The sequence below is a fragment of the Cnephaeus nilssonii genome (assembly GCF_951640355.1).
Source record: "Cnephaeus nilssonii genome assembly, chromosome: 9".
Taxonomy (NCBI): domain Eukaryota; kingdom Metazoa; phylum Chordata; class Mammalia; order Chiroptera; family Vespertilionidae; genus Cnephaeus; species Cnephaeus nilssonii.
Window position 1 is genome coordinate 38,984,156 of NC_137080.1, and position 26,976 is coordinate 39,011,131.

Below are 26,976 nucleotides of genomic sequence, written 5' to 3' on the forward strand. Positions count from 1 at the left end.
CAACTATTCACATATATACATATACATGTAAGAGTAGCATAGATATGAATTTTAAAGGAACTTCTCAGAAAAGGAACATATTTAACTCTTAGTTTCCTTGTAAGCACGCTAAGTTGTCAATGTAGACAACACGAGAGTCCAGAATTTCCTAAACAGCTGGTGAAATATTCCCAAATCAGTATCCCCAACTTGATTTAAATTCAAAGGGATATCCTTTCCAAATCATCGGTGTGTAGCCACTGACTTCAGGCTCTTCTCCTTATATCTGCACATCTGAGTCATGAACAGGGTCACTGATGAGAGAGGATGCATTCATCTGAAGCAAATAAACGTTAGTGGCAGCATTCTTCAGATTGAAGATACCTAACAAGTTTATTTTAATCTTCTAAATTATAATATTCATATTTATATAAAGCTCTATAAGAGAATGATCTGGTACTGTGAATGAGTTAGGGAACACAATTTGCATAACACTTGAGAGAGACATTCTATCCTAAATCTCAAGGAGGTTTCTTATTAATTCTAAAACTGGTCCTTTCTAATGCTCTTTTTCCAATTCTTTCATGAAATTTGCCTCCTCTGCATTTTTTTGGTCCTCTCCTCCCCCAAGTTTTGAATTTTATTGCAACATCCTTAAGGATAACAGAGAATTCACCTTTGAATTATTCATAGTACCTGGCTTAATGACTTACTTGGAGTAGTCATTCAGTTAATATTTATCAAAAAGTATGTATGGTGTGGTCTTCGCAGGGTAAGCTATATTTGATGGCAGCCGTTTTGTTAAATAGAGTCAAGTTGGTGTAGTGGAACTGGCCCATAGAGGACCAGGATTTGGAAGACGTGGCTTCTAGTTGGGCTTTGCCAGCATCTGTAAAACCTTAATCACATCCTTTCACGTATTTTTTTATTATTTTCTGCAAAATGATGGCATTTGAACTAGATCATTTCTAAGGTCCCTTTCAGCACTTAAATAAACCTAAGAAATAGGCCTCTTAGGCAAGAAATGCATCATAAGAAAAATATTTATCTCTATTAGAAGCTTAATACTTGTTTTGAAATTGAGAGATAGAAAAGTCTTGTTCCTGAAGGTAGAAGTCACCTATGATTTCTTATTTTCACATATGAAATAACTTCCCTGCTCTTCTCAGACAGGTGTGTGTCCTATCTACTCTTGATTTCCTGCTTGGGGAAAGTGAGAATTAATGACTAGACAAGGAAGGGAGGAGATGGCATACCCTTAGTGCCCATTCAACATCATTGTGAAGTCAGGAGGAAGAGCATCTCTGGAATTTTTCATATCAAGCGCTGTTACCTCCTCTCCAACTCTCTCTTTCCCAAAAAAAAATCTTAAGATTACCTAGCCCTCTTCTATCGTGCCCATATGTGCGCGCGCGCGCGCGCACACACACACACACACACACACACACACACACACACACACCATACCCTTTCACAAGAGGCAATTTAGGGCACTAACCAGACCTGAAACAGCTGAAAAATATTTGTTGGCCAATGTCTCCATACTAAATTCTACAGATTTCTCCCTACCCTAAATTTTAAATTTAAATTTGTAGCTGCTGAAAAATAATGATCAGGTAAAAATACTGATAGTGAATGGGTGATTCGCCCTAGGGAGGTGAAGTCATTACTCAGTTATCATTTGATCCCTAATAAAAGAAGGTGGAATCTTCCTGGGAATCACAGAGCTCTAACTCTCTCAGGGAGTCCAGGGGCTATTGCAGGTCAGCAGCTTTATTTTTAATGATCCTTCTAGTTTTCTGCTGCCATTACAAGTCACCTAAAGAAATAAGAATTATGATACTTTCTTGGTTATTTCTGAAAGTACCAAAATGTCACTTAGGCTTGTGGCATTCTGACACTGTCACAACCAGCCATAAAATACCTTACGTGAACTGCATATTACCAATGCTAGGCTGTCCCTAGATATCCTACTATTCTTATTCAAAAAGTTGAGACAAAGATGGTTAGGCAAAGCTGGTATGTATGAACATATCGCATGCATATTTATAATCTAATACCTTTCCAGCTCTGTAACTGGAGAGCCGGATTCTTCTGCTAAACCAAAAAAAAAACTCACTACTTTAACTGCTGGACTAGCAGATATAGTAGATTTCTGATTTGTGACCTTTTTAATCCTCACATACTATACCCAAACCATTCTTCTATCCTCTAACAACCCTCCTTTTTATGTATAAACTCTACCTCTTAATACCAATGCAAATGTACAGAGAGTCTATTTCTAGTAAGACCTGTTTTCTCTAAAGGAACCAATTATATTTCTGCCTATGCCAAGGCAAAATACCTTTAAAATGTCTTTCTTTTTGCAGCCACCAATGTAATCTTTTAATCAAACAAGAAACCAAGTATTCACATGGACTGAAAGCACTCTATCGATTACAAATTAAATACATCAAACAAACTTAGTTTCTCCAATAATGAGATAAACTGCTATTGTGTAATTCCTGATGTAACAGAGAAGTATACAGCATCAATCTGTATAGTTACCTTGCCAGAATGTTTAAACTTGAATCATAAGAAAACAATCAGACAAATCCCAGATAAGGGACATTCTGCAGAGCAACTGACCTGGACTAAATGCCAATATTGGACATAAAGCTGGCCGTTCAGGGCCACAGAATTTCCACCCTAGGACCATGGCCCAATTTGTCCGTAACTTTGCAGAGGAGGCCCCACTAGTAAGCGCTACTGTGACTTATGGAAGCCTTGATTGACCACATTTTGGCACTATGCCAACCCCTCCTTGAGATCCCTACAGCTATTCAGAGCTGGAAGAATATAGTCACTAGTGCTCAAACTGGTAGTTTCTGACAGCTCACAATTAAGGAAGCTTTGCTGAATGGTTTGGTGACCACTGAGGTGTGGATGTGATTTTTATGTCGGCAAGATCATAGGCAAGTGTGGCATCCTTGGCTATAACGTTTGAAGATCAATCTTTAACATCTGTTCATTTTTGGTTTATTATTTGAAAGTTCTTGGAATATGAGTGATCAGAATGGTGTTTGAATTTTAAAAAGATCTGTCAAAAATGTCAATATTATGAAAGAAAATGTAGTGGTGTGTGGACTGTTGTAGATTAGAAGATATTAAAAAGCCATGACATCCATTAGGAATATATGATTTTTAATTTGATCTTCAATTGGGATAAAAACAGCTCTGAAGGACACTGTTGGTTGACTTGGAAATTTTGAATATAGATTATATCTTAAATATTATAGTAAATGTTACACTTGTCAGGTGTGATCATGTGTTGGGTTATGTAGAACATCGTTTTGTTCTTTGGAGATAAATGCTGAAGGATGAGGCTTCATGATGTCTACAATTTACTCTCATATACTCGGCAAATGATCATATAGAGAGAAAGCAAATATGGCAAAATACTACCAATTGGTTAATCTAGGTGGAGGGCAAATGGGTGTTTATTATATTCTTTCAACTAAAAAGTTTGAGAGAAAAGTAGTTTTCATTGAAAGCTAAAGAAGAGAATCTTTAAAATAAATTTTTAAAAAGACTGTAGCTGATAGCATGGGGGAAGAATAACATGATAATAGGGATGATCAGTCTCGAGGATTTCTCGACTCCCTGCTGTGGAATATTAGTTTTCTGCTTTTAGAAAAAGGTTTCCCCATATCCAGCTTTCAAGTCCAGATAACAGTAGGTGGAAACTGGAAACAGTTCATTTATGTCATCCGATCCTTCTTTGTTACCTGACTTATAAAAAAGCATTTGCTTCTTAAAATAAAAGACCACATTGTACATCCATTACTTACCAACAGGGAATTTATCTGGCTCGGTCTGCAGAGACTGATATATAAACCTTTGGAATCAATCCCTCTGTGCATCCTCTCAGAGTGATGACTTTTTTTGCTTTTGTATAGAATATTGTTTTACAGTATCACTATAGCTGTCTGAGCAGGCCTCCAATGTCATGAGCACTGGCACATAATCTTGTCTATTTCATATAGTCTTGTATGTATTTTAATTTATTGGGGTGACATTGGTTAATAAAACTTATATAAGTCCAGGTATATAATTCTGTAATATATCATCTGTATATTGTATTGTGTGTGCACCACCCCAAGTAATTTATCCCCCCTTTACCCTCTTCTACCTCTCCCCACCCCACTTTCCCTCTGGTAATCACCATACTGTTGTCTGTGTCTATGGGTTTTGGTTTTGGTTTTTGCTTAATCCCGTCACCTTTTCCACCCAACCTCCCTCCCCAGTGACAGCTGTCAGTCTATTCTCTGTATCTATGAGTCTGCTTCTATTTTGATTGTTACTTCATTGTGTTCATTAAATTCCACATATAAGTGAAATCATATTGTACTTGTCTTTCTCTGACTGGCTTATTTCACTTAGCATAATACTTTCCAGGTCCGTCAATGCTATCACAAAAGGTAAGATTTTCTTCTTTTTTTACGGACAAGTAGTATTCTATTGTGTAAAAGTACATCGTTTTTATCCACTCACCAACCAATGGACACTTGGGCTGCTTCCAAATCTTGGCTATTGTAAATAAGGATGCAGTGAACATAGGGGTGCGTATATTCTTTCTGATTGGGGTTTCAGGATTCTTAGGATATATTCCCAGAAGTGGAATCACTGGGTCAAATGGCAGTTCCATTTTTCATTTTGGGGGGATAGCTTTATACTACTTTCCACAGTGACTGCACCAATCTGCATTCCCACCAACAAGGCACAAAAGTTCCCTTTTCTCCACATCCTCACCAGCACTTGTTGTTTGTTGATTTATTAATGATAACCATTCTGACACATGGGAGGTGATATCTCATTGTGGTTTGAATTTGCATGTCTCTGATGCTTAGTGATGGTGAGCATCTTTTCATGTGTCTATTGGCCTTCAGTATGTCCTCTTTGGAGAAGTGTACATTGAGCTCCTTTGCCCGCTTTTAATTGGATTGTTTGGTTTTTGGTTTTCTTGTGTGTGTTTTTAGGGGGTTTTTTGGTGTTGCATTTTATAAATTCTGGATATTAATCTCTTACCAGATGTATTATTGACCAATATGTCCACCCACTCAGTGGGTTATCTTTTCATTTTGTTGATGATTTTCTTTGCTATGCAAAAACCTTTTACTTTGATGTAGTCCATTTTATTTTATTTTTGTTTCCCTTGCCCAAGGAGATATATCAGAAAAAATATTGCTATGAGAAATGTCCGAGATTTACTGCCTATATTTTCTTCAAGGATTTTTATGGTTTCAAATCTAACATTTAAGTCTTTAACCCATTTTTAGTATATTCTTGTGCACAATGTAAGAAGGTGGTCTAGTTTCATTTTCTTGCACATATCTGTCCAGTTTTGCCAACACCATTTATTGAATAGACTGTTTTTAACCCATTATATGTTCTTGCCTCCTGTGTCAAATATTAACTGACTATAGAGGCATGGGTTTATTTCTGGCTATTTCATTCCATTAATCTATATATCTGTTTTTACGCCAGTACCATACTATTTTGATTATTATGGCCTTGTAGTACAGTAGTTTGATAGCAGTTTGATATAATAGTTTGCTTCCTCCAACTTTCTCCTTTCTTCTTTTTCAGGCTAGGTGAGGCTATTTGGGGTCTTTTGTGGTTCCATATAAATTTTTTGAATATTTGTTCAAGTTCTGTGAAATATGCCATTGGTATCTTGATAGGAATGGTGATGAATCTATAGATTGCTTTGGGTAGTATGGACCTTTTAATAATGTTAAGCCTTCTTATCCGTGAACAAGATGTATGCTTCCACTTATTTGTATCTTCTTCAGTTTCTTTCTTCATTGTCTTAAAATTTTTCAAGTATGTGTCTTTTACGTCCTTGGTTAAATTTATTACAATGTATTTTATTATTTGGAAGCAATTGTGAATGGGGTTGTTTTCTTAGTTTCCCCTTCTTATATTTTATTATTAGTGCATAAAAATGCAACTGATTACTGGATATTTATTTTGTATCCTGCTACTTTACTGAATTCATTTATCAGTTCTAGTAGTTTCTTAGTGGAATCTTTAGGTTCTCTCTATACAGTATCATGTCATCTTCAAATAATAACAGTTTTACTTCTTCCTTTCCAATTTGGCTGCCTTTTATTTCTTCTTGTCTGACTGCTATGGCTAGGACTTCCAGTACAATGTTGAATAAGAGTAGTGAAAGCAAGCCTGGCCAATGTGGCTCAGTTGGTTTAATGTCATCCTGTGAACCAAAAGGTCTCCAGTTAAATTCTCAGTAAGGGCACATGCCCAGGTTGCAGGTTCAGTCCCTGGTTAGGATGTGAACAGGAGGCAGCTGATCGATATTTCTCTCGCACACTGATGTTTCTCTCTCCCTCTCTTTTCCTCTCTCTCTAAAAAATTAATAAAAACATATTTTTTAGAAAAGAGAGAGGTGGCCCTGGCCTGTTTGCTCAGTGGTTAGAGCATCAGCCCATGCACAAAAGGGCCATGGGTTCGATTCCCAATCAAGGGCACATACTTGGATTGCAGGTTCAATCCCAGGCCCCAGTGAGGTGCATGTGGGAGGCAACCAATTAATGTCTCTCATATCAATATCTCGCTCCCCCTCCCTCCTTCCATCTCTCTAAAAATCAATGGAAAAAATATTCTTGGATGAGAATTAACAAAACAAAAAAAGAGAGGGGTGAAAGCCAACATCCCTCTCTTGTTCCTGATCTTAAGGGAAACACTTTTAGTTTTTGCCCATTCATTATGATGTTGGCTGTGGGTTTGTCATACATGGCTTTTATTATGTTGAGGTATGCTCCCTCTATTCCCACTTTGCTGAGTTTTTTTTTTTTTTTTTTGCATATTTTTATTGATTTCAGAGAGGAAGGGAGAGGGAGAGAGAGATAGAAACATCAATGATGAAAGAGAATCATTGATCAGCTGCCTCCTGCACATCCCACACTGGGGATCGAGCCCGCAACCCGGGGCCTGCGCCCTGACCAGGAATTGAACCTGTTTTGCTAATATTTTGTTGAGGATTTTAGCATGTGTGTTCATCAGGGATATCAGCCTATAATTTTCTTTGTGGTGTCTTTATCTGGTTTTGGAATTAAGATAATGCTGTCCTCGTAAAATGAGCTTCGGAGCCTTCCCTCCTCTTAAATTTTTTGTAATACTTTGAGAAGAATAGGTGTTAGTTCTTCTTTGAATGTTTGGTAAAATTTACCTGTGAAGCCATCCAGTCCAGGACTTCTGTTTATTGGAAGTGTTTTTATTACTGCTTCAATTTCATTAATTGTAATCTGTCCCTGCTGATTTTTGCAGACAGATATAATGTGGACACCTCTTCACAGCTGTGGTGCTCTGGGTGGGGGAGTCCACTTTGGGTTTGAGACCCCACTCTTCTCAGGGGGAAACCTTTGCAGCTGACATATCCCTCTGGAATCTCAACCACCGCCTGTGGGAGCAGGGCCAGCCCCTTTTGCCATGTGGCTTCTTCTGTAAATCCTTGGTTATAAGACTTCTGTTCAGCTAGTCTTCAGTTGGTTATTCGGGTTGGTTGCTCTATATTTTAGTTGTAATTCCAGTTTGGTTCTGGGAGGAGGTGAGTACAGCTTCCGCCTACTCTGCTGCCATTTCAGATCCTTCCCCCCCAACCCCCATTTCACATGTTTTTAAGATAAAACAAGGTTCAAACCATACATGTTCTGTGAACTGCTAAAGATTAGGAAAAATTACTTTCTTTTCTCATGGCCTGGATTGACAAGAAGCACACCTACAGGAGGCAAAAAGATGAGTGAATCCGTCTTTACAGACCCTAGTAATGAAGCCCTTGGGGAATTGCCATGCGTGGTAGAATTTACTGGGCTCCTGGAAATGAACAGTGTGGCAGGGAGAGGTTCAGCACTGCTTGCTGTTAAAATACCGTCTGCATGTATTTTATACCGGCCTATTTTGGTCCCCAGTGAGAAAGTTATTTTAATAAAATCTTGCTCTGCTAGAAATATACACAAGTGGCAGGTGTCAGAAAAAGGGAAGTTACAGCACTCCATTTTCCTTGAGACTTTAAGGAGTTTATAAAGTTGTTTGTTCTCTTTTAACCTTTATAAGTAAACACTGGTGCATCCAGAAGCCCAAGTCGAAAAGGACATTAGATGTAGGTTGGACCAGTGATCCTCAAATGGATCGGAATCTCAGGGCCAGGATTCAGAGGATCTGTATTTTTAACAAGCTGCCCACGTGATTCTGCTACCGCCAGCCCAGTGTTTGTGAGCATTTGCGAACACCTGGTCTGGTCCAGTCCAGAACTCTTATTTACAGATAAGAAAATAAAGGCCCACATAAAATTTTTTAAATTATCCAAGGTATTAACATATTATGGACCATATAAACATATTTCCTGTCTCCCAGCATATCCATCCTCCCAGGTCACAGTGCCTCCTGGAATGGTCACAGATAAGGTCTTAGGCCACTTGCTTTCCTCTGTAGACAAGACCTACTTAACACCAGTGGCTTTGTGATGTCATGTTGAAATCTTCTGAGGGCGCCTGACTTCCATTCTAGGCTCTCTTCATTTTAACATACTGCCTTCAGGTTGAGGCACTTAATTACACTAAACCACTGCCTCTGTGAGAAGGCTACTAGCTCATTCCTCTCTGTTCTACACTTGATTTTCATGAATTCTTTATTTTCTATAGGTTCCCTTCCTTAGTCCACTTAGAAGCTGGGTACTGAAGTGAAAATGTGATAATGTTCAATTTGGATAAAAAAAATATTTGTAAGACACATCCAGTGGCTCCACATTTGCTACATACTGACTCTGAACCTGAACACCCAGCTTTCCTAGAACTAAGAGTGAGTAAAGTGAACTTTGCTTTGTAAGTTTCCTGAATAGATAGTACATAACCAACACCTATAAAGAAAAAGCATCCATCCATCTGTTCATTCATTCACCAGGTATTGTTGACCATCTACTGTATGTTAGCACTGATCCAGACACGGACTACAGAGTGAGCAGGGGAGAGACTTCCCTGCGCATGGAGCCTTGGTTCTAAGGGAGACTGGGTGCGAAGCCTGTCTAAAGGCAGAGGTCTTCGCCTGTTCTGTTCATGGCTGTGCCTCTGGTGCCTACGCCTAATAACTGCATAACAGGTGATTATTTAGTGAATGGAATTACCGTATTCTGTTTCATCCATCAGGTGAAATAGAAACTATAGCCCCTCCCAAATTAACTATTTTACAAAAAGAAATGGAATAGACAGTGCTTACTGAGAAATACTATCTATATAAGGGATTAAATCATCCTTTGCATCCGTTTCTAATTTGCTACATTTTTATTCTAAAAGCTTTTTGTGAAAAGAAATGTTTTCTATCAGAATGTGTACTTCGGAAGTGTATATGACATAAGTAGGTATTAACCCACAGAGCAGCTGGATAAATATATATATATATATATATATATATATATATATATATATATATATTGTGTACCTACAAAAACTTAAATATTTATAATTTCGCTCTATAAAGTAAATGGTAAATGGTACTTTTATGTGCAAGCTAAAGCAGCCCAGGATGAAATGGTTTCACAGAATTAGAATGTTTGTTGTGATAACATAAAAGGTCATTCGGGCTCAGCCAGCGTGGCTCAGTGATTGAGCATCAACCTATGAACCAGGAGGTCACGGTTCAATTCCCGGTCAGGGCACATACTTGGGTTGTGGGTTCAATCCCCAGTGTGGGCGTGCAGGAGGCAGCCAATCAATGATTCTCTCTCATCGATGTTTCTATCTCCCTCTATTTTCCTCTCTAAAATCAATAAAAATATTTTGTTTTATTATTTTAAAAAGGTCATTCGGGTGAGCTACCTATCAGTAGTTACAGTCTGCTCAGGTTGTAATGGCTGTGGTGATCATGCTGCCATTTCTATGTAGCCTTCTAATCTCTCAGCCTTCAAAACATTTAAGGGCTATTACTGCACACATGTGGATTACAGACATGGGGTTTCTCTGTCATCCTCCCCAGCAAAGTGTATCTCTGGGTGAAAGGGTGGTGGCCACACTAAGAATACAAAATAAAATGAGAGTTTGAAAATAGCTTGGGATTAATTAAGCACCAATACTTCCAAATAATAGAATTCTCTAAGATGATTAGTTTATGAGCAAAGTATGTGATGAGAAAAATGGTTTTATAAGAATTTATAATAGGACTACTCTAGAGGTCCTGATTTGTAAACAGCATTAGGTTCACTCTCACCACCTGAAGAAACATTGTTGATTTTCGTTTTCATGAGACAAACTGGGAAATGGCTCAGTGCTCCCAGAAGGACAAGTCCACCCTAAGTCATCATAAATTGTATAAAGTTTCTCCACACTTCGCCTGCAATCTCAAGACACAAAAAGTACCTCAACTTCTTAACTTTCAACAAATACTATTTTCAACACTTTTAACATGTCTTTTGTGTTAAATACTGAAAGATGAGAATGTTGAAACACCTAGAATGAAGAGGAGCTGTTAGAACAGAAACAAAATTAAAAGTCATGAGATGACAGATGTTTGCAGGAAGGAGTTTGAGAACAGGAACGATTCTGCATCATTTAATCCCTACCTGGTTTGGCTCAGTGGCTAGAGCGTCAGCCTGGAGGCCAAAGGGTCCTGGGTTCAATCCTGGTCAAGGGCATGTACCTCGGTTGCAGGCTCCTCCCTGGCCCAGGCCCTGGCTGAGCTGTGCAGAAGGCAACCAACCGACGTGTTTCTCTCACATTCATATTTCTGTCTTTCCCTCTCTCTTCCACTCTCTCTAAAAATCAATGGGAAAATATCCTCAGGTGAGGATTAACAACAACAAAAAAGTGCTGTGCCTGAGCAATCCATACTAATCAGCAAGAGACAAGGAGAAGGCCCAGCTGGTATGGCTCAGTGGTTGAGCATGAACCTATGAACCGGAAGGTCATGGTTCAATTCCTGGTCAGGGCACATGCCCAGGTTTCGGGCTCGATCCCCAGTGGCAGCCAATCAGTGAATCTCTCTCATCATTGATGTTTCTATCTCTCCCTCTCCCTTTCTTTCTGAAATCAATTTTTTTTAATGTTTTTTAAAAAAATGTTCAAGTCACAATTTTAACTTAAAGTGGTTTGTGATGGTGTTAACATTTAATACATGACCAGTGTCTTATTATGACACTATGAAAATTAGAAAAACAAAATTCAGGCATATTGGATAAATTTTTAAAAGATTGTAAAGAAGCAAGAAGAATCAGGACCAAGTTTATAAACCTCGTTTTCTCTCTGACCCTGTGTGCCTCCTGAATTGATGCAATGTGAAGTACATAAAAGTCCGCATAAAGTGTTCTTGCCAAAAATGCTTAACCTAAACCTAAGCAAGCTTCCTCAGACCCAGCTTCCAGTTTTCAAGCAAATTGGGACAAGTTAAACGACACAATGTAGAAGTAATATGACAAATTCCAAAAGACATTTTTATAAGACAGCTACCCTGGTCTCTTCAAAAAGTCAGTGATTTTTATGAAAAAAGTTAATAGTTTTTATTTTCATGTCATGAAAAATGGAGAGGAACTAGTGTAGACTTAACCTAGACATTAAAACCAAATGCATACAACAACAAAAAATAATAAATTTAACCAAGGAGGTAAGAGGCCTGTATTCAGAAAAACTATAGGACATTTAAAAAGGAAATAGAGGAAGATACAAATAAATGGAAGCATATACCGTGTTCATGAATTGGAAGAATAAACATCATTAAAATGTCCATGCTACCCAAAGCAAGGATTCAACGCAATTCCTATTAAAATACCACTGGCATATTTCACAGACCTAGAACAAATATTCCAAAAATTTATATGGAACCAAGAAAGATCCTGAGTAGCTTCAGCAATCCTGAGAAAGAAGAACAAAGTTGGAGGTGTCACAATATAATATCAAATTATATTACAAGGCCATCGAAATTAAAACAGCCTGATTCTGGCACCTATAATAATAAAAGTATAATATGCTAATTAAACCAGACAACCTTCCGGACAAAGCCAGGGCTTCGAGGGAAGCCCGGATCCCGGGTGCCAGAGGGAAGCCGGTGCGGGCAGTCAGGGGAAGGAAGGCCTACTCTTGCATGAATTTCGTGCATCGGGCCTCTAGTATAAGAATAGGCATATAGATCAATGGAACAGAACAGAGAGCCCAAAAATCAGCCCACATCTTTATAGTCAATTAATATTTGACAAAGGAGGCAAGAGCATGCAACAGAATAAAGACAGTTTCTTCAATAAATGGTGTTGGAAAAATTGGACAGACACATGCAAAAAAAATGAAACTAGACCACCAACTTACACTATACACAAGAATAAACTCAAAATGGATTAAAGACTTAAATGTAATTGCAAAACCATAAAAATCCTAGAAGAAAACATAGGCAGTAAAGTCCAGATATCCCTTGTAGCAATATTTTTGCTTATATATCTCCTAGAGCAAGAGAAACAAAGAAAAAAAATAAACAAATGGGATTACTTCAAACTAAAAAGCTGAACAGCAAAAGAAACCATCAACAAAATGAAAAGGGAATCCATTGGATGGGAGAAAATATTTGCCAATGATACATCTGATAAGGGGTAAATTTCCAAAATATACAAAGAACTCATACAGCTCAACACCAGGAAGACAAACAGTCTCATTAAAGAATGGGCAAAGGACCTGAATAGATACTTCTCCAAAATGGACATACAGATGGCTAATAAACATATGAAAAAAACAAAAATACTCAATGTCACAAATCATAAGAGAGATACAAATTAAAACCACAGTGAGATATCACCTCACAGCTGCCAGAATGGCTATCATCAATAAATCAACAAGTGCTGGTGAGGATGTGGAGAAAAGGGAATACTCGTGCACTGTTGGTGGGAATGTAGACTGGTGCAGCCACAGTGGAAAACAATACGGAGCTTCTCAAATAAGTAAAAATGAAACTGCCTTTTGACCAGTGACCCCTGGGAATGTATTCCAAGAAACCGAAACACTAATCAGAAAGGCCACACAAGAATATGCACCTTGTTCATAGCAGTGTTATTTACAATAGCCACGATCTGGAAGCAGCACATGTGCCCATCAGTAGAGTGGATAGGAAAAGCTATGGTACATTTACACCTGGAATACTTCTCAGCCATAAAAAGGGAACTTTTTACCCTAGCTGGTTTGGCTCAATGGAATGAGCATCGGCCTGCGGACTGAAGGATCCTGGGTTCAATTCCAGTCAAGCCCTGAGTTATGGGCTTGATCCCCAGTGGGGGGCATGCAAAAGGCAGCCAATCAATGATTCTCTCTCATCATTGATGTTTCTATCTCTCTCTCCCTTTCCTTTCCTCTCTGAAATCAATAAAAATACAAAAAATAAAAAATAATATTAAAAAGGGAACGTTTACCTTTTGTGACAGCATGGATGGAGATTATTATGCTAAGTGAAATAAGCCAGTCAGAGAAAGACAAATAACCACATGATCTCAATTGTATATAGAATCTAATAAACAAAATAAACTGATGAACAAAATAAGACCAGAGGCATGGATACATAGAACAGACTGACAGAAGTTAGAGGGGAAAGCGGGTAGGAGGACTGGAGGAAAGAAGGTGAAGAGATTAGCCAAAGAGCATATATGCATAACCCATAGACACAGGCAACAGAGTGATGGACAGCGGGAAGGAAGCTGGGTAGAAATGGGCAAAGTGGCGGGGGGCGGGGGGGAGGGTATGTTTACCTGTAATAGTGTCAACAATAAAAATAAAGTTTAAAAAAAAACAAATGCAATGTGTGAACCTTCACTAATTCTGATTTGGGTAAAAAAAAAAGCTATGAAAAGTGTTCTAGGGTCAATTGGAGAAATTTGAATATGGAGTTGTATCTTAGATGGTATGTCATTTATTGTTACTTTTTTTACTTTGAGAATGGACATGTGGTTATGTATAAGATGTTTTATGCTTACAAGATGTGTGCTAAAGCAGGAAGGGGTGAAGAGTCTTGTCTGCTACTGTCAAATCTAGATAGAGCGTATGTGTGTGCTCATTGTGCTGTTCTCTCAAGTTTTCACTATGTTTGAATGTCTTATATGTAGACTACCTACTGAAGTGTATACACAAATACTAAATTTTTAAAGAACTGATGAATTAATATTTCCCTTTTCTATTTTAGGCTCAAGAGAAAGGAAGATTAGACTATGCTAAGGTAGGTAAATTTTATTTATAGCACACAGTTGTGTACATTTCAGTTTAGTGTTTGTTTGTTTTTTGCTTATATTTGAAAGGTGAAAAGAATAATCACATTCAAAGCTGAGGAACATTCCCTGTTAAGTAACAGGCATTAGCAGGTAATGTAAGATTCATTCAACAATAAGTTTATTTATTGAGCGCCTGCTTCATTCAGACACCAGGGTAGGTGTTAGGAATACAGCAGTGAATCAGATCCAGTCTTTCCTTCCCGGACATTTACACTCTAGTGGGGGAGACAGATAACTAATAAAAAAACTAAATGGATACATAATATAATGCCAGGTGGGTGTAAGTGCTATGAAGAAAAAAATAAACAAGGTAAGGAAGATCAGGAAGCATTGCTGGAAAGATAGATCTTTGGCCAGTGGATGGAAAGAGCTTTTATGCCATCAGATCATACCTAGGAAGCACCAAACAGGGCAGACTCGGGCTCCTGAAGGCAGTATTTCTCACATCACCTCTGGAGCTCTTGAAAACACACATGCCTAGGTTACCATTGCATCACCCCCTCTTTCACCGAGATCAAAATCCCCTGGTGGGAAGAGCGGGGCAGGGGCAGGGGCAGGAGGAAGGGTTTGAGAGAAGGTGCTGCAGATAATTTGACACACATCGTTGGTTGAAAATTGCTTTGGGGAGTTCAGATTTCAGTTTACCAGTGAGGTCTAGGAACACACTTGGGTCGCATTCTGTTTTCCCTTCAGGGACAAATGGAACGTTTTAGCAGGTGTGTGGGATGCATATAGCTGCTTGGCTAAAGGAACATGTTAACCATCTGGCTTATACAGCAGCAGGAATATCCAGGGTGTGAGCACACCTGCACTCCAAAGACAGGGAGGGAGAAATATGACCTGTAAGGGCCCTGCTTGCAGGGGAAACAACTGAAACCCACAGGCTCTCTCAGGGCTGACCGGAACCCTGTGCTCTCCTGGCCGCCCAGGTTTCCACCCTGGCTCCACGCCTTTACTCTGACTCCTTTCCCTGCCTGGAATGCAGTCCCTCCTTTTCTCTGTTTCTCAGGAAAATTAGATAATAGGAGCACCTCTAACCTGAGAACTGCCATATCTGTCACTTTGTCTTAGATGTGTGCTTGAGTCTTATCGGATACCCACACGTGGTTGTGGACATATCCTCTTGGGTCTCCCACAGGCAAAGGAGCTCAATGCATCTTAAGTGGAACTCAGCACCTTCCCTGACATCTCTGGTCTTTTTTTTTTTTTTTTTAATAGACTATTTTTTAGAGCAGCTTTAGGTTCACAGCAAAATTGAGCAAAAAGTTTAGAGTTCCCAATCATCCATACACAGGCACAGCCTCCCCACTATCAATATTCTGCTCCAGAGCGGTACTAGTGCATGTGTTACAATGAACTTACATTGACACATCATTATCACCCAAAGTCCATAGTGTCCAGTAGGGTCCACTTTTAGTTATAGCTCTGGTCCTTGTTACTTTTCTCTCTCCTGTTGTTGGCACTATCATCCCACCAGTCAGCCATATGAGAAACTTGGAAGTCACCCTGAGTGCTCCTACTTCCTCACCCTATATTCCATGACCAAGTCATGCCTATTTTATGTCCTAAATTATCTTGAATCCAACCCCTCTTGATCTTTCAGCCATTGCTCAATGTAAGTCCCTTCATCTGAACCACTGGAAAACCTACTAACTGGTCTCCCTGCCTCTCCCTTGTCCCCACAAATCCATTAGTACTCAGAATGTCAAAACCACAAATCCAACAATTTCGAATTCCAGCTTAAAACCCTTCGTTAGCTCCATGTTGTCTGTAAAGCAGTTTCAAAGCTTGCTAGATTGGCATATAAAGCTCTGTGTGATCACACCCCCGAGAGGGACTCTCCGGCTTCTTCTCCTTCTACCCTGCGCTCCAGCGGCACCAAATTACATAAAGCATGCAGTTTCTGTTCTTCATACTGACCCCTGTGCTCGGAATGCCCTTCCCCCTTTATCTGGCCCCTCCTGCCCTCCTGTATGGCTTAATTTAGGATCATGTGCTGTAGCAAGTCCTCCCTGGTTCCCCGGGCTGGAATAGGTGCTTTCCTCCGTTCTTCTGTACATTGGGGGTCTCAGTCACTGCACTTACTGTTATTGTGATCCACTTAAGAGCCAGATCATGGCCTGTGAGCTCTCTGAGGGCAGGGACAGTGTCTTATTTGTCTTTGTACACGTGGTGCCTAACACAGTGCTTGGCACTTGGTGAGTGAGTGAGTGAGTGAGTGAGTGGGAAAATAGAAGGCACATGAAGCTAGTTCAGGAGAAAATCTGGTATAGGGTTTTTTTATCTTAATCAGAGAAGAAAGGAAAGCTTTTGACACCTGTTGCAGGTATTAACTAGATTGAGAAGGTTGCAGAGAAAGGTTGTAATAAATTAGTTGGGAGATAAAGGCCAGGATTTTACTGTGATAGTAAAAGACAGCTAACTTATGAACCCAAAAGTAAAGCAATTGAGTAACTATTCATCATTGCTGCTTATTTATGACTCAAAGAACTCCTTTAGGGTTTCTTATTGCAGAAGCACATACAATGGAAGAAGTTTGAAAAAAAAAAGAAAAAAATAGATCAAACACCCCGGGACCGAGCTCTGATATCAGCCCTAACCGGTTTGGCTCAGTGGATAGTGTTGACCTGCAGACTGAAGGGTCCCGGGTTCCATTCCAGTCAAGGGCACATACCTCAGTTTCAGGCTCCTCCACGGCCCTGGTCGGGGCATGTGCAGGAGTCAACTGATCGATGTGTCTCTCTCACATCAATGTTTCTCTCCCTCTGTCTCTCCTCCTCCCTTCCACTCTCTCTAAAAAGAAATAAAAAATAAAATAAATAATGGAAAAAAATATCCTCAGGTGAAAATTAACAACAAAAATCCGGTATCAATCACTTGACCTCTTCAGTCTTTCCTCAGTTTCTTTAGTATAAAACAAGCAATTTAGAGTAGTGCTGTTTTATTCTTTAGGCCCATTCCAAATTTGAGAGGAGACATTCTTACTTTGTGTATTTCTGCGGTCCAGATTCATTCCTTTATCCACTTCACCCACCCAATCGCTATGTATTTGACATTTAATATGTTGCCGCACTGTGTGGGTACTGACTCCCACCATGAACAAGACTGACACAGGCCTCTCCATCACACACTTCCTGGACTCAGACCTCCCTATCTTAAGTAGCCACTCCCCATTTGCTCTATTTTATTTTTCTTCTTAACATTTTTCATTTTTATTTAGGTGCTTGTTTCCTTCTTTTGCTAGACTACAGAGCCCTGCAGGCAAGGCACAGGGTTGCTCTTTGTTCATGGTTGTGTCACCTGTGTCCAACACTGGCTTACACATAGGAGTTCCTGATAAATGCGTTGGATGAGTGTTGCGTCAGAGTTATGCTAGAAGTGCAGGACACTGCAAGAGGTCTGGAATCAAGAATTGTAGACTCAAATTAGCCTTTTTAACAGCATATTGACTATGCAACACAGTCCGTTCCAATGTTCAGGAGCCCTAAGTTTACCTTCCCAAGTGCCCAGTGACCATGTATCTCCTGCAGTAAACAGAAACCCACCACCTGGAATACTAGTATGTGGCGGTATTCCGATAGTTAAGGGCATGACTGCATCTAGGTAATTAATCCAGACCTCTCATCCTTACACTGACCTAAACCCAAGTACCACAAGAAGATAGATTATATCCATCGCTACTAAGTATGGAGGAGATGTCGGCAGGGTGCAGCTAGCGTATTCTCTTGTGCCGTATACACATCATGACCTCAGTTCTGCTCATCTCATTTTGTGTGGTCACAGTGCTCATGCTGACTTGCAGGCACCGTGCCTAGTGACTTAGGGCTTCCCTGGTGGGTTTATCTGTAAAACTACATTGGAAACTCAGTGGCTATTTCTGGAGACCGTCATGAAATTTGTCTGTTGCTGGAAATTTCTTTATTGCCAAGTTGTGAGTATTTACTCAAAAGCCAAATTTTATCTGAAAAATAAGATTTCAAGAGCCAAAGAAAATTATTTTGTCTGAGTGCTCTGTGGCTGTAGATGCCACCTCAGATTTAGTCAGCCTCAGAATGGCAAGGCAGAAGGAGAAAGGGTAGAAGAAGCCATAGATTCAAAATTAGCCTCAGCTGGATCTGTAGGATGTCTGTCACATTCAGCAAAACAGTGGTCTGTATGCAAACACTCAAATAAGAAATTGAATTACTTTTTAATTGAGTTCCTGTTGTAGTAGAGTCTGGATATAAATGCTTTGCACGGCTGCAGTGCCTTTCATCTTAAGATACGAAAGCCCTCGACAACTATTAATTCATTAAGTCTCTCCCGCCTCCGTAAGGTGGTTAACACAAGCACAGGCGTCCTCTACCCACGACTGAAACTCGTCCCCCTGGGGGCTGGGCAGGGAAGGCAGCTGCTTAACTGTAAGGCGATTCTACCCAGTAGCTTCTAAAATGGAAAAACAAGAAATATCTTACTTACCTAGTTAAAACTGCAGGAGGAGTTTTATTAGACAGAATGTAATTACCAGGAATGAATTGTGACCGAGAAGCTGGTGCTACCAGTTTTGCTCATATGCACAATGTCCTGGGGACCTTAATTACAGTGATTGGTCTGCAGCCGGGTTGTGGAGGCTTCTGGCCCCGAGGTTAAGCTCTAGTGATTCAGTTCAGTGCTAGAGGGAAGAGTGCCACCTAGGGAACTGCAGGAACCTGTGGCCCTGTGCCGGGACTGCTGGCCAAGCTCCTCGGACCGCAGTTGCACGCAGTTTGCTATGGTAACTAACGTATAGTCTGAAGGAAAGGGAATATGTTGCCTACTCTTGCTTAGAAAAACATCTACAAGCGTCTGTGTATTTCCCCCAGCTGGAGCCGAGCGTATGCCTGTAGTTTAGCCTACTGCTACGTGACATAAGCATGCTGCTAAAAGACTGGGCAGATGGTATTTTTACCACTTCAGGCAAAACATGGCACCTATGGTTTGGCTTTCTACAATTTTAATTTTTTAACACATTCAGAATGGCTTGCTTAAATATCTCCATCACAGAGATGCAGGCTTTTTCCTAATTTCCTTTTTATAATTGCTGCAAATATGCAGATATGAGTACATGTCACTTGGTCAGAACCACAGCCGGTCAGCACTGAAGCGGCCTCTGCTCGTCTTTCACAAGTGCCTAGGATGGAGCCGAAAATGGGCTTGAAAATTCATGCTAATTTTGACACAAAGAGTCTAAATTTACAGAAGCTTTCTTTATATTCATCTCCAGTCTTTGCTGTGCAGTTCACATAATTTTCCCCATGACTCAGTACAGAAGAGAGAGTTGTTCTTTCTAATGTCTTCTTACTCGATAAGTTCACTCTAAGCTTAGAGAATTGCTCAAGATTAAGCACTTGATAAAGAAAGATCTTGCAGGTGTTAATTCATTAGAGAGATTTTTTAAAAAAAATTTTTTTAATTGATTTTAGAGAGAGAAAGGGAGAGGGAGAAAGAAAAACATCCATCGACTGCCTCCTGCATGCCCTGCACTGGGGATCAAGCCTGCAATCAGGCTTGTGCCCTGACCGGGAATCAAACAAGTGACCTCTTGGTGCATGGGAAGAGGCTCAACCAACTGAGCTTTTTGACTTGCGCTCTCTCCTAGAGTTTGTTCGGGATCCCAGTGCAGCACGTTCTCCTGGCTCGGTCCTCGTCCTCCCGTGCCTCTCAGGCAGTGTGCAGAAGGGCTGCTCCCTCCTCCCGCCCGCCCGCCCTCAGAGGCCTTACACATTTTGTTTGGTTATAAAACGCATTTGCATAGGGTGCACATTAAAATTCTCTTCCAACCATCCAACAGTGCTGTCCACAGACATTTGCATTTGTATTTGCATGATCACATGTCATCACTTCCCTTTACGAAGAAAAAAGAGCCTTTCCTCACATGTCCTGATTCTCCTTCCAAGGTTGCCCTTTTAGCTGGTTTTTCTCTTTTATTCTACATAGATCATGTCAAACACTTTGCTGCATATTGAGTCCAAAATTCTTTTTTTCAACCTTGAATATAAAATTTGCTATAATATTATTGCCCTTTCTTTACTGACAAAGCCAGTCTCTTTTTTTTCTTTCTTTCTTTTTTTTTCTTTTTTTGGCAATTTTTGCCTGCTCGTTCTATCCCAAGCCCTAGCTAACTGGCTCTGAGAATTTTTCACATTGGCACATTTAGAGACCAGATGTTGCTGTGTTTTCTCCTCCCTGTACCCCTTTCTTGGGCAGATGCTGCATCTCCTACCCTGGGGCTTTACATTAGCTCCTTGGTAGAATATCCCATACAGCATCACTTATGCATGCAATCTCTCACTTCCTCTAACCTCTTAAAGTTGTCTGAACATTTAGGATTCCTATTTTAGTGATAATTATGGAGATTATGTAGAAGCATTGATATTCCCCTCCCCCATCTTTTTCCATAAAGGACTTGTTATATGCTTGATAAAGACTGGAATACAACACATAAAAATGTAAATAAGGGCATTAAGTTGACCACATTTAAGCATGTTTAAAATAAGAAGTACATTGTATTTTTTAAGGATTTCTGCTTTCAAAGTGTACTCTAATTTGAATTGGAATTTTTCAGATTATAACCTGGGCTACTGAGAATTGAAAAATGTGTTTTTACTGATATAATCAGAATTTAATTTTAGGCTCCTAAAGAATTGCTTGCTTCTATGGCGATAGGCAGAGAAGCACAAGTGAAGAATGTAAATGTTTTTACACTGTGAGGTTTTGTGCTGGGCCTCAGAGGGGTTGAGGTACAGGAGGACAGCTGAGGAGGAGGGGAACCTAGCCCTAGGCAGGCATTGCAAGTGTTGGTCTAAATCCCCACTCCTTGTTTCCTTAAAAAGCAGATAAAACCAGTTATTATTCTTTTTTGGCAATCACATTTTAGACAAGTGCTTTGCCTTACAGCAATAATGAATGGATTTTGCTTAATCTGTTTTTCAGAACAATTGATCTACTAAAATCAGTTTTTGCAACTACTGCTCTGATTCCAAATCTCCTTCAATATATAATTATTAATGATGGAAAAATAATCATTGATACAGAGACAGTAAAGCATCAAACAGACTGTCAAATTACAAGGGGAAGGTTAGGGAGAGGTGGGGGAGATAAGAGATCAATCAAAGGACTTGTATGCATGCATATAAGCATAACCAATGGATGCAAAACTCTGGGGGGTGGGGGCATATATGGGAGGGGGGTGTGGGGAGGGCAATGGTAAGATATGTACACATATAATACCTTAATAAAAAAATTGAAAAAAAAAATAAATAATCATTGATCAGTTTTTGTTCACAATAAAGCTTAGAAGCTTTGTGGATCATGTGAAAATTTTAATCAAAATAAATTCTAATCACACATGCAGTCATTAATGCCTTTAACCAGGGTGTGCCTTATCGTAAGCCTTCAAGTCATTTTGCAAAACAGTTGCCCTCTGGACATTTATTCCTTGCCCATCATCAAGCTAGTGTTTTTTCCTCCTAAAGGCTTCTAGTATATTATTTTGCATTGGTCCTCAGTGACTATCATCTTGCTTTGATGATCTATTCTTCTAATTTCTTAATGTTATTTTAAAATTGGATTCTTGTTCTCTGAGGTGTTAGCAATCCCACACACCTCAATGGCATCAACAGATTTAATGACCATAATCTCTGTTCCCTAGTGCATCATGAATAAAATGATTAAATGATATCAATAACCCTCTGGATGACATCATAAAATGTGCCACCCTTTCAGTTGTTAGCCTAATACTGTTAATACTAATTTAATTCAATCCTCTAAGCAATTGTCTTTTTTCTTTTTCTTCAGATCACATATTCCTACTTTGTGATCTTTGGTTTCTAATTTTATATATAAAATGTGAAATTACTTAGTTCATAACAATAATATTTAGTGGGGCAATCTCTTTCATTCTTAAATTAACCATTTTGAATTACTGGCCCCTAAAAATTACATATTTATATAATAACTAATATTTATCAGGAAGCTTCGGCAGACTTAGATTTTTGATGACCAGTCTTATTTGTAAGCCTGGAATCATGTCTGGTTTTGCTCACCATTATATGTTCCCTGAGGGCCTAACACAGTGCCTGACACATACTAGATAACCAATTAATATTTGTTGAATTACTGTTGAATGAATGACCCACGGTATGGCAAATGTTTGTGCCTATATTCTGTACTTTTAATTCATAAGATATATTTGACTGCACCTTTGCTCCTGTTATTTCCCCCCAAGTACACTTTTAATCAAATTATTATATCCTCAATGCCTTGCACTCCCTGGTTTGAAATAAAAATGCAATTGGAGTAACCTTTTGAATCTTAGTCTAGAAAGCTAACTAAAAATGCCCTCCAGGCTGGTTCTGTGTGTGAATGCTCTGCACTGTGGGATAGCTGGATTCAATTAGTGCTCCTAGTTAGTGGTATCAGGAGCCACCTGTGCACAGGGAGCGCCTATGTGCCTTTATGTAGGGAGAGAGCCTTCTGTCTCCACAGAGGAGCTGTGTAGTCCCCTGAAACAGTTCTGAGTAGAGCTGAAGAGAATATTGTCTGTCTCCTTGTCATAAAAAAAAAAAATACAAAGGAGAAACATGGGTTTTCCAAAATTATATTTTTTGAGAGAAAGGAGAAGCACTTGTTTGTAGATGCTGAATGTGCTTTGAGAAAGTTAGAAGTCTTTGTCATGACCTGGGTTGATATTTCCAAACTTGGCCACTACCCCTACAGCCTGATTTTGTACAGCAGGGAGGATTTCGTGATGTCAAGATGTGTGATCTATCACAAACCTGTAATTTGTTTAGTTGGTGCATATGAAGCCATATCCCCAAGCACTACTCACCCCCCACCCCCAACACACACACACACTGTGGTGAGTAGATTCTATCGCTTTCCCCCAAGTGCTTGACTTCCTGGCTTGATGAAAGGTCTTACCTATTCACCAGGACATAGTAAAGCCCAAGATAAATCTCTGAAGATTGATTCCTGCATAGCACAAGAGTGCCCCTTGTGGAAGGTCTCCCTGTTCTAGATCTCAGGAACTTCCAACCTTTATCTGCCATCCACTCTGACAAGATTTGTGGGCACCAGTTAGGAAAGGTTGTAAGCCTTTGTACGCACTCTGATCTCTACGGTGCCTGCCATCAGGCCACCACACGCATGTTTTTCAGTGTGTATGCTGTTCAAGACACACCTGATCAGATGTTCCTATCAAATTCTATCTCTGAAGTCCTTCATTTCATGGAGAACAGATCACATTACCTAAGAGTGTTCATACAGTTACTATCTCACAGTCATGATTCTGCCCAGGTCCACTGACTCTACAGTGTGTTGCCACCATGCTGCTTCTCAAGATGCTTCAGCCATAGCCCGTTTGGCTCAGTGGATTGAGCGTCAGCCTGTGGACTGAAGGGTACCAGGTTCAATTCCAGTCAAGGGCATATGCCTGGGTTTCGGGCTTGATCCCCAGTTTGGGAGGGGAGGTGCAGAAGGCAGCTAATCAAAGAGTCTCTCTCAATCATTGATGTTTCTCTCTCTCTCTCTCTCTCTCTCTCTCTCTCTCTCTCTCTCTCTCCCTTCCTCTCTGAAATCAATAGAAAATATATACATTAAAAACAAACCAAAAAAAAAAAAAAAAGATGCTTCATACACACTACAGAAAAAAGTAAGGGAGAATGTGCAGGTTCTTGTCTTGCTAACACCCAAAAAGTGTTATGCATTAATCTATAATCTAACACAGTCCTGGTCTCAGAAATAGTGACTGTCTAGTAAAAGACTCTTAAGATTTATGTTTGCTGAACCAGTACAATAATTATATCTTAAAATATATTTGTATTGATTTCAGAGAGGAAGGGAGAGGGAGAGAGAGTTAAAAACATCAATGATGAAAGAGAATCATTGGTCGGCTGCGCGCCCCACACTGGGAATTGAGCCCACAACCTGGGCATGTGCCCTAACTGGGAATTGAACCATGACCTCCTAGTTCATAGGTCAACACTCAACCACTGAGCCACACCAGCCAGGATAATTATGATATTTTTTTAAACTGATAAACATTCTTCACTCTTTTAAGAAAGTTTTATAGATATAGTTCTTATCATCATTTTTTTTGAAGGAGACAAGGACCTGTGTTTATAAATATACCCTCTATAACACCATAACGTAGAAATCCCCTATGTCTGGAAGACGTGTTAATCCTGCAAATGTGTATCAGGATCCATGTTAGGATGTTAGGAATGTAGGGTCCTGTGAATGGTGGTGGTAGTGGAAGTAGCTTTGAGGGAAGTGATTCCCAAGTATCAGCATCCAAATATTAAAGCAGATGAAAATTGAGGCATGAGAAGGATTTAAGAAACGTCTAAGTCATTTACCTAAGTAAATGTCTAAGTCAGATACAGACTAAAGTACAATAATAGGAACCAAGTTCGCTCTTACATAGTTTATGTGTTCCTCAGATAGCCCCAGGACTACTTGATGCCCACATGATGTGATGCTCTCCTCCCACAGTGTTCTCTTTCATTAAATAACCAGCATAGTGTTTGTCATGAGATAACAGAGCTTACTCTTTATTGATTCACTCCTAAAAAAAGCTACAGGCAAGATTGGCTCCATGCTGCACTCCACAACCTATGCTCTGTTTCGCTTTTGAATTTCTATTACAGAGTTCACTAAAAAGTTTCATGGTTCCAGGTTTGTTTGTTAACATTTTATTTTATTTTTATTTATTTATATTTTTAATCCTCACCTGAGGACATCTTTTTTATTGATTTTAGAGAAGAAGGGAGGGAGAGAAAGAGAGAGTGAGGGAGAGAAAGAGAGAGATGTAAGAGTGAAACATCCATTTGTTGCCTCCCGCACATGCCCTACCGGGAATCGAACCCGCGACCTTTTGGTGTACGAGATGATGCTCCAACCAACTGAGCCACACTGGCCAAACTGATCCTAGTTTTGCTATTTGAATTTCAATGTGTATAATTAAGTTCCTCATTGGCATGTGATACCAAAATTAAAAATTAGCTTGGAGTCAGAATATGGATAAAGCTGTGATTATTTATAAATCATTAAGTTTTTCTTTGGAAAACATGAAGCACTGATTGCTTCTCAAGCTTCAGTTTAATATGATTCTTATTGTTTTGCATGTGAATTCATGTGATTGAGAAAATAACTAAGAATTCTCTCATTTCTATCTCCTGTCTTTGCCAAAGTAAGATATTTAGTTAAGATTGGTAGAATTTTTTTCCTATAGATTCTTGCAAATAATTTGTTACTCTAAGTCAAAAGGAGTGCTTTATTATGTTGTTTGCAATACATTTCACATTTTATCATATTAGAGGAAGGTTTTATTGTTGCTTTTCCTGTTGCACCATCCTGCCATTCTGCTGAAGTGCTGGCATCTGAAATCTTGGAGTTGGGATGGGACTTTGGAAGCAGCATTGTCCCACCTCCCACACCTGCTGAGTTTCATTCATACTTTCTCTGACTTGGTCATCCTGTCACTGAGGGCTTCCATTAGTAGGGAGGAGTTCACAACTTGTCAAAAATAATTATTCTGTTGTTAGACAGCTCTAGTCATTTGAAAGCTGTTTCTTATTTGTCGTTGAAATCTGCTTCCCAGAACTTCACCTCGTCGCTTTGGCCTGTCCCCTGAAGCATAGACTAGAACAGGACTGCTCCTTCTTCCATGTAATTAATTGCTTTAGGTATTTGAGGATAGCGTTCATAATTTCCTTTAATCCTTTCCTCCAGGATAAACATTTCCTTAGATGACATGTTGCGAAATGCTTCTTCATCCTCATACTGGTCCCTGTCTATCTTGAATGCCCCTCTCACACATGGCAGCGGCACCCAGAACTGAATACAGTTTTCTAAACGAGTTGACCATCAGAGTGTGCTGTGACCATTCCTGCCTGTGTTTTGGAGATGTACACCCACTGATGCTGCCAAAGTTTGCATTTGCTTTTGTTGAATCTACATTATAGCTCTGGCTAGTGTGACTCAGTTGGGTGTTGGATTCTTGGAGGTCAAGGGTACATGCCTGGCTTGCAGGCTCAGTGGTCAGTGGGGGTGTGCAGGAGGCAGCCCATCGATATTGCACTCTCTCATTGATGTTTCTCTCTCCCTCTATCTTCCTCTCTTTCTAAAAATCAATAAACTATTCTTTTAAGAAATCTACATTATAGTCTTAAATTATGTAAGGTATGTGGTTATCACAGATTTCAGCATTTTTTAATGAGTCACTGCCAAACTGAGCTTACACTTCAATTAATTTTTAAAACCTAAATGCACAATTATACAGTTATTACTGTTATATTTCATCTGGCTAGTATCAGTCTATTGTTCAACATGTCAAAACCATTAACATTTTGATGCTCTCCATGGGTTAGCTCTCTCACTTGACTGTATGACATCTGAAAATTATAATGTAATACGCATTTCTTCTCCATCTTCATCCAAGCAATGCATAGAATTGATAAGGGAAAGAAACCAAATATTGAGTCCTATAGCACAACACTAGAGATCACTTTTCTTTTTAGGGGTTTAAAACAATAACATTTCTCTCACGGTGTCTGGGGCGGGGTCTGGCATGGCTTATCTGGATCCTCATGAGCTCAGAGCTCAGGTGCTGTCATTGTGTGGGCTGTGAGCAGCATTTCTCTTCTAGAACTTGGGGTAGCAGAATTCAGTTCTTTTGGGGTAGCAGAATTCAGTTC

The 26,976-nt window shown here is 39.6% G+C and overlaps 1 protein-coding gene across 1 annotated transcript in view; it reads left to right on the forward strand.

The window, feature by feature from the left end:
- Positions 1–26,976, forward strand: part of PDSS2 (decaprenyl diphosphate synthase subunit 2) — a 200,328-nt gene that overhangs the window by 163,795 nt on the left and 9,557 nt on the right. The window contains exon 7 of the mRNA XM_079781328.1: positions 14,176–14,208. Within this exon, the coding sequence (XP_079637454.1) occupies positions 14,176–14,208 (33 nt within the window). The remainder of the gene's footprint in view (positions 1–14,175; positions 14,209–26,976) is intronic.